This window comes from Gymnoscopelus braueri (genome assembly GCF_963280865.1).
Source record: "Gymnoscopelus braueri genome assembly, chromosome: 8".
In the NCBI taxonomy this organism is placed as follows: domain Eukaryota; kingdom Metazoa; phylum Chordata; class Actinopteri; order Myctophiformes; family Myctophidae; genus Gymnoscopelus; species Gymnoscopelus braueri.
The window spans coordinates 24,908,992-24,917,921 of NC_137609.1; the positions used below are offsets into that span (position 1 = coordinate 24,908,992).

An 8,930-nucleotide genomic window follows, 5' to 3' on the forward strand; every position below is an offset into this window, starting at 1 on the left:
GAATAGAAAACATGATATTGTCATACTGACTCAAGGGAGGCAAACAGACTCTCTAAGTTCCTGCACTGTGCAGTAAGGGGGAATAAAATGGACCGTTGCAACATCACACCCCCACCCTTCTAATAATAATTCAAATTTGATCCCACAGGGCAAATTCGGTTTTACCCAGCTGATTGCTACCCACAGAGGAGCAGCTGGGAGCTCAGTGTCTTTCTCATGGACGCAATCACATTGCCAGGCCCAGGATTTGAACCCAGGGCTTTTTGTTTCCACGACAGGCTCTCCACCCATTCAACTATGGCCACTCCTTTGAACAACACAGTGGTTTTCAAACTCCTTCATATCAAGGACCCCCAAATTGATATGTATTTTGCTGCAGACCCTCATCTGAACAGATTTTATGCCAGGGGGCCCCAAAAGAAACTCGCTTGCCTATGGCACCTCCTGACCTCCACACATTTCCACATGTTTCTTTAGTGCTTTTAAGTGTGGTGTTTAAAACATGCTTCAGATTAAAGAAGAACCACTGTAACTTCCACTGTCCCTTCACGTCCTTAATTACTGCAACAAAATACATGGCACTACATCTTTTGACATGGGCGTCCACGGCCATATACATATCAATTTGGGGGTCCTTGACATGAAAGTGTTTGTGAACCACTGTGACTAAAGAGACAGCCATAGCTGAATGGGTAGAGCGGCTGTCTGGAGAGCAGAAGGTCACAGGTTCAAGACCCCACCCCAGTATGTGTGGGTGTCCCTTCACTTCCTCTGAGACTAAGTGCGATGTGGGGAAAGGGACATTAGGTGCAGCTGCGCTTGCTGGTGGCTTAGAACTATACAGTACATGTAAGCATATGGATGTTGTAGAAAGTAAATGTTTAATAACTCTTGTTACACCTAGTAGCCTGAGTTAACCTAGTTCAGGCATAACTCCATCTTAACCATTTATTTTGTGGGACCAGGAGAATCCTAACTTCTCAAAATCTATTATATTATCATTTTCTGGTTCCATCGTTCCAGACCCCATTATCTTTTCCCATAGAGATTTCCAAAAATATTTATATCAATTATATTAAGCCTAGAATCAAGCCATCCAGGATCCTGGTGATTCATGACCATAAAACATTTGATTCTGTGAGAAGAAAAAAAAAGAAAACCGCAAAACAAAGGGTATTTATTAAATATATTATATCATATAATTAAATATTCAAATGATTTTTTTCACAGAATCAAATGTTTTATGGTCATGATTCACCAGGATCCTGGATGGCTTGATTCTAGGCTTAAATTAATTGATATAAATATTTTTGGAAATGTCTATGGGAAAAATGAATGTGGTCTGGAACAATGAAACCAGAAAATGAACGCCACTGCTACAGTATGCCCTATATCAATTAATTAATTATATCAATTAATTACCTGGAGATGTTTCATTTTATCAACTGAAGAATTGAGTTCATTCAGGTTCAAAAGGTTCTACGCACCAAACCTCTTTGCCAAAAATAGCAGATCTACATCCTACTGGTACCTGCTGGTACTGTATATGCTATATATGTAGTAGATGTTTGTTCCCTTTATTTTACTCTTCTTGACATGTTTTACTGTCCGCCAAATCTTTGTGTGATATGATTTTTATTTTTACCTTAACCACTTGAACCCTAGCATCCCTTTTCTGAGGAGACCTTTAGCCAAAAATAGCAGATCTACAAGCTCACAACGCCTCGCAGCGCAGAGCTTGTAGATCGGCTATATTTTTGGCAAAGAGGTATAGAGGTGTAGAGGGGAAAAAAGAGCAGACCAAGTAAAAAAAGCTAGGGGGGCCTTGGCCTAAAGACCCCTGGTGTAGACAGTAATTTGAGCTTGATTGCTGAAAGTAGGCCTACATTTAAAAAAAAGGTTGTGTAGACATTTACATTGTTTCCACCCGTTAGTTATACATTTGTTTTACAAAGTTTAACCAACTAAATTTCATTTTGAAATGGAATTGTTCTGCTTTCAAAAAAAATTTTTTTATCGGGGCCAATTGCATTGTTTGTTTCACCTCTCATATCATATTTCCTGTAGCCTAATAACCAATAATTAAAGTCAATAATTAAAGTAGCTATTCTTCTTAATAATAAACAAAATGTATAATGTGATATACGGTAGTTATAGCAGCGACTGAGACAACGGGCTAAAAAACAAAGCCAAGTGACAGCTGTGTAAGTGAACGCACACACACATGCAGAACCAGACAGACAAGGATTACCTGCCAAAGTTTGGCAGAGGTAGTCAAAAATAAAGAGTTCGAATGTGTTTTTATTGATTGATGAATAGAAGTTTATTGAATGACTTGTGGATTTTGATTAAACACAGAAGAGAGAAACATTCCCTACCCCTCCCAAAAATGTCACATCCCTAATGACAGAGTGTGATGGTCTAAAAATGTATGATTTTCAATAAGTATTTGATGGGCAGTAGAGGAGAACTGGAGGTCTGCTGCACAGCTGACACCTCATTCAGCGCACTTCATGATGACTCCACCTTGGGACACACCATAAATAGTACCAAGATCATATGAGACTTGTCTCATGGTCAAGCACACAGGAATCTGCTGCCAACCGGTCCCATCCGGAAGTGCATCGGTAATGCCAACTCTGTTAGGACACAATATTGATGTATAAATGTTAGTCACATACCATGGTATTGGGTACATGGAGGTAACACTTCCTATGAAGCCAATGTCTATACCAATACCAATGTATTATAAGGGGCCGTGTCCACAGAAAGCATTTGGCTTATATTGTACATTTACTCAAGTACTGTAATTAAGTACGGAGGTATTTTTTACTTAACTGGAGTATTTCCAATTTTCAGTACTTTTACTTCTACTCCACTACATCTCAGAGGCACATATTGTACTTTTACTACTACTCCACTACAATTATTTGAAAACTTTAGTTACTAGTTACTTTGTAGATTTTGATTATTATCACGTTTCGGCCATTTGAAAATAGCCGATCTACACATCTACGCATTGTGAGCTTGTAGATCTGCTATTTTCAAAAGATTGTTAAACATTTTATACATTTGAAAACTTGTGAAATGGGACATTCTGCATAATGAGTACTTCTACTTTTGGTACTTTAAGTATATTTTGATGCCAATACTTTAACTACTTCTACATTGCTACTTCTACATTGCAGTAAGTTGTATTTATAAACTACTATTCATAAAGGTTAGTGCAGTCCAAAGGGGTTTACAATACAAAATTAACAGACAAAAAAGAAAAATCCAGAAAAATAAAAAACAGTAAAACAATGGAGGCTTAAAGACATTAAGATTTCAGTGTTCACACACAAAAAAATGGGAAAGGACACAAAAGTGTAAATGTAGCTCTGGCTCACCTTTCATAAACGTTACCGTCCTTGTTTACCCCGAAGGCGTTGCCGTCACTCCCCACCTCAATCATTGCGAGTGATCCTACAATGTTCTTCCAGTCAGCGAATGAGCAGTCTGCTGCAGACTTGAGCTATATTAAAAAAGAAAAACACATCATCAACATTTAGTAGTCATCTTCATAGCCCAAAAGAATGCCATTGCATTGATCATCAACTTTATCTGAGGGAAATGTTTGCAACTTTATTACGATGATTACCATTACATCTTGTGTGAATAATGTATTATTTAGTTGTCTTTGTGTTTGTTTTTATAAAAAATATGTTGTGACATGTTGGTGTTTTGCGTTCCTTTTTATTAAATAAAACAATATTGAAAAAATGCAGATGCTTAAAACATGTTTAAAGCAAAACTTTGATGACTGACCCTAACAATGAGCAGTTTGGTACTGTATGAATGGGTGAATGTAACACTCATTGTAAAGTGCTTTGGATAATGGAGCTATGTTTATATAGTATTTACTCTTATAAGCCTGTGTACAGACTGAGCCTGCTGGCTGTTGAAGACAAAGGTTGATCGTACCTTTCTTTCTTCTTTTAAATCACTTTTTAAAAGTTACTTTTATCGGAAGGAATTTTGTTTTTTCTTAGATTATTATCTATGTATCTATGTATCTATGTATCTATTTAGTTATTTGTAACCCAAAAATCTTACCTCTTTGAAGTAGATTTGGTTGTTGCTGTTGACTCCCCAGCATCCATATGGGCCACAGCTGAAGTACTTCAATCTTCCTCCTAGAGAAGTCCATGATACAGTGCCACCATTGACCATGTCAGCACCACTAAGACAATAGGGGGCGTTTCCTCTGTTAACTCCCACAGCATAACCATCGCCTCCAGCATCCACCTGCATCAAGAGTCCTAAAGGCAACGATAAAAAAAAAGAAGATATCAAGTACGGTGCAATGGTGTCAATAAACAGTCCAAATACCACATCATATCTCCCATAATTTATTGCATGACGTTTGATGTACAAAGAAGAACCTGAAGCTGAAAATGTTTTGGTTACCTGAAACTCGTACCCAGCTGCCACCCACATATTTGTAGATGATGTCTGAAACATGAATTCCCCATATCCCTGCCGCTCCCACTGAGATATCCGTCAGGTTGGCATTTGGCAGTCTGGACCAGGATGAGCCACTCAGAAAATAGGCTTGACGGTCTTTGTCTACAGCAACCACTTGTCCCAGGCCAGCATCAACCTGGAATGCCCCGAACAGCTGTGGGCCCTCGGCGCATGTCCAACCTGGGAGGAGTACAACATCATGATAATTGAAAAATCTGAACCAAATAATGTCCTTTATAACGTATTCAAAAATCAAAGATTGAAAATGCATGTTGACAGGAGATAAAAAGTCAGTGACTTACCCTGACAGAGAGCCAGGTGACCCAGCACCAACAAGAAGACTGCAATAGCTCTCATGATGTCTCAGTTGCTCTGCCTTTCTGCCTCTCTTCACTGGAACTGCTGTCCCTCCAGATTGATGTGGCATATTTATCATGGTCTTGAACCACGAGTGCAGTGGAAAAAAAACAAACAGTTCATGCCAGTATCAGGTCAGTATCATGGTTAGTCATGGTCAGACCTTCAAGATAAAGAGAAGCTTGAAGCTGTTATAAGTACTGTGACTAGATTAAGGTGTATATAATGACATAGAACAGTGTGTATATTATGTTCCATGTACAGATATAGAAGTATATTATGGCCCCTGCCAGGCCTAGTATGGCAAAGTTCTCCCGGATATTCCTACTGGAATGTTGACGGGACGAAATGCACTCACCAAGGTGCCCCTAGAGCAAGCCTGTCTAGTGGTCACCAAGGTGCACAAAGGTTTAGGTCAGGTCTGACATAGGGATCCATAGGTGTTGGATTTAAGCCTAGTTCACACGCCTACACCTTAACACACTTACAACAAGTGGGATCAGGGTGTCAGCATGTGTATGATGCAGCATGGTGCATCTGATTGACATTAACCATTTCAGTGCAAACTCACAATGCCCTGTTTTTAATTTAGCACAATCTTTGGGCTATTAGATTACTTTTCAGTCGTACCTTATAGTTTGACTTTGTTTAAAACTTTACAATCAGTTCTGACAGTGCATTCCATGCAATCATGGTTTGACACAGCACTGTCCAGAAACATAAACAACGCACATCCTCCCTTCCTTGGCGCTGAGCTTTGAACTGTACAGACAGTAATAATAAAACAAAGATATGGCTCGCAACTCACTTTGATGCTCCAGGTTTTATTTCACAACAAACAGCTGATACGACGTTTCGACCCTTTCGAACGACACAGCACTGTACCTTGCATTGAACTGTGTTCTAAATTTAGGGATTAGAAAATTAGCTCTTGTGGTATGTCTTGACACTTGTTAAAGGGACAGGAAGTGATGATGTCGGCTTCTCCGTGACTGTCGTCTATAGGAGAACCTGACATGCATCTCTCTGACACTGGTTGTATTTGACCATTGATGGGGGAGCCTAGTGGCTCTATTTTGAATCAACGGTTTTTAAAATATATCAGATAAATACACCTCACAAAGCCGTGTGGATTCTTTTCACTTCCCGGGGGACAAGAATAGGGAGAGGCTAGATGCCTCAACAGTGTGCAAGCAGAGGAATAGTAAGAAACTATTTGGGAGAAAAAAAATCTGACCCTGTAAGCTAGCTTCATATGAGCCAGAGAGGGAGAGATAAATGTAGATGCTTAAGACAACGTCACACATGTTATCTTAGCTATATGTATGATTGGTTTCCAGTAGGACTGAGTAACCATACATGACCTATCTCGTTCTATTGTTGGCTTAGTAAATTCTAAGCCCCTTGAGTTGTTTAGAAATTGTTTATGTGTATGTTATATAAGACGTTGTTCAGGAAGAATATATGATTTATCTGATATATTTAATAGATTTCCACAGAGAGATGCTAGAAATTATCAGTGGGGTATAACACACAGTTATTTTTTAGACTTTTTGCATGTGTGTGTGCATGTGCACCTTTGTGTGCTGTCATGGCCTGGTAAATGAGAGGGGAAAAAAAGAAGAAGCTAATTTCTGTTGTCATCGATAGTTTCAGCGATGACATTTAAATCTAAACCCAATGTGTATAGTTATGCAGTTGTACCTCAGATAAAGCATGTCCTGCTCAGAGGAACTGTCTGGCCTAGAGTAACTGAAACTATGGGCCCTTCTGTTCAGGAAACACTCACAGAAATGCTCAGTTTTATTTATAGAAACAATTTCTGCATACCCTTACTCTCACCAATTTGCCAGAGATAGAGGTCAGCCCAAAAGGTCTGTTTTCCTCTCATAAGAAAGGGGGTCTTATTTCACACTTAAGCTATTACAGGCTCTAAGAAGCAATGGTATATCAACCATAGGAAACTAAACAAAACATAATTTCTGGTAAGATAGAAGCTTTATCTCAAAAGCATCAATATAACCTGGCACAGTCATAGGACAAATTATCAGCAGACAATTGTTTAACCTGTTTAAACCTCTTTAAAAGAGGCTTGCTTAGAATTCTTGGTTACATTTTATATTTGGAAATATATATCAATACCATGTATGGGCATCAATAAGATAACTGAAGCAATTGTTAAGGCCAGAAACTGACATCATTCTCTGTTTATTTAATTAAATTAGAATAGCTTTACTGCTAGACTGTTGGGTTACAAAGGTCATGTCCTATGCTGCACAACATAGATGTAGCAGCAGGTTGTCGACTTCCTTTACAGCATGGTGCATCTGATTGACATTAACCATTTCAGTGCAAACTCACAATGCCCTGTTTTTAATTTAGCACAATCTTTGGGCTATTAGATTACTTTTCAGTCGTACCTTATAGTTTGATTTTGTTTAAAACTTTACAATCAGTTCTGACAGTGCATTCCATGCAATCATGGTTTGATACAGCACTGTACCTTGCATTGAACTGTGTTCTAAATTTAGGGACTAGAAAATGAGCTCTTGTGGTATGTCTTGACACTTGTTAGAGGGACAGGAAGTGATGATGTCGGCTTCTCCGTGACTGTCGTCTAGGAGAACCTGACATGCATCTCTCTGACACTGGTTGTATTTGACCGTTGATGGGGGAGCCTAGTGGCTCTATTTTGAATCAACAGTTTTTCTAAGAATGTATTAAGTAAAAGGATCAATAATGCAAGTAAAAGTCTGGAATTAAAAATGTACTTGAGTAAAAGTACAAATAGTATTAGTATCAAATCGTACTTAAAGCACCAAAAGTAGAAAGTAGTCTGATGGAGTTTGTGGACCAGATTGATATGATCTAGAAATATCGATCTAACCAGTCAAATTAATATAGTGATGTCTTTTTGGGCCTGTACTTCAGTCTTTTAAACATGCCTTTTGTAACTCTACTATACTTTCTCTACCAAGGCCATGTACTGTAGCTGGCTCCATATTTGCTATCTGGTGCCGGCTCCATATGTTTCCAATCAGTAAAAACATGTCTTGGTCAACGCTTTGTGATTAAATGTCAAATGACCTTTATCTGTGTAAGGTGACCTGTATGACCGGGATATTGTCACAAATTTACTCTGTCAGCTGTCACCCTGTCACAGATAAACCTGCCACATGTCCTATGATATCGAAGGAATAACTTGTTTATGGAACCAAAAGTTGTACACAAGGACACTATAAGATGAACAACAACTTATTATGATGACACCCTGATGCCTGACAGCTCATCAGATATGATCTGACGTCTCGTGGATTGATTCTTTCTCTTAATACAATGTCAACCTTTTAATTTGAGAACCGGCCTGTGTCTGTCTTTGATTTCGTCTCATCCTTTTTACACTGGGTTTTCAGCGGTTTAACTACAAATAGTTTTAATTAACATAGAGCAGGATTTACGACCCTTTATCAACTCTATTATAGTCCTATATGTATGAAATCTATTTGAAAATCGCAGATCTATGTTGTGAGCTTGTAGATCGTCTATTTTCAAATAGCCAAAGTTTAAATGGGGTAAGGTGGTTAATGTGTGTTTTGTAATAATAATTTAAATCTACAAAGTAACTATAACTAAAGTATTCAAATAATTCTAGTGGAGTAAAAGTACAATGTTTGCCTCTGAGATGTAGTGGAGTAGAAGTAAAAGTATTGAAAATTGGAAATACTCATACTCAACTTTCCATCAGTGGTTGTTATTAATGAGACCGGATCAGTGTATCTGCCCTGTTCTCACTATTCCAGCATTCACTATCCTCCTCTATAATAACTGTCTGTCGTTGAAATGGAAATAAAAACACAAACAAAATACTGTATGTGTAATAAACTAACATTTATTAGAAGATACAGCATATCGTCAGTGTCCGGGACGAACCAGCTAACTCCATTTTCAGCTTTTTTTTTTTTTTTCATAAATCAACGCTATTGAACACCCTTTACGTCTGTGTAAAAAATCAAAACATTTGAACCAATGAAAAGTATTAAAAAGCGCCTCTGACGAAAACTCCCAAC

The 8,930-nt window shown here is 38.3% G+C and overlaps 1 protein-coding gene across 1 annotated transcript; it reads right to left on the reverse strand.

Moving 5' to 3' along the window:
• Positions 1–2,497: 2,497 nt before the first annotated feature.
• On the reverse strand, positions 2,498–4,923 carry LOC308090727 (fish-egg lectin-like; the record flags this gene model as incomplete). Its single annotated transcript, XM_080435991.1, has 5 exons — positions 4,809–4,923; positions 4,450–4,686; positions 4,096–4,301; positions 3,406–3,514; positions 2,498–2,526 (listed from the first exon to the last, which is right to left on the reverse strand). The coding sequence occupies exons 1-5, from the start codon at positions 4,861–4,863 to the stop codon at positions 2,498–2,500; spliced, it is 636 nt and encodes a 211-aa protein (XP_080292117.1). The 5' UTR covers positions 4,864–4,923.
• Between the last annotated feature and the right edge of the window lie 4,007 nt (positions 4,924–8,930).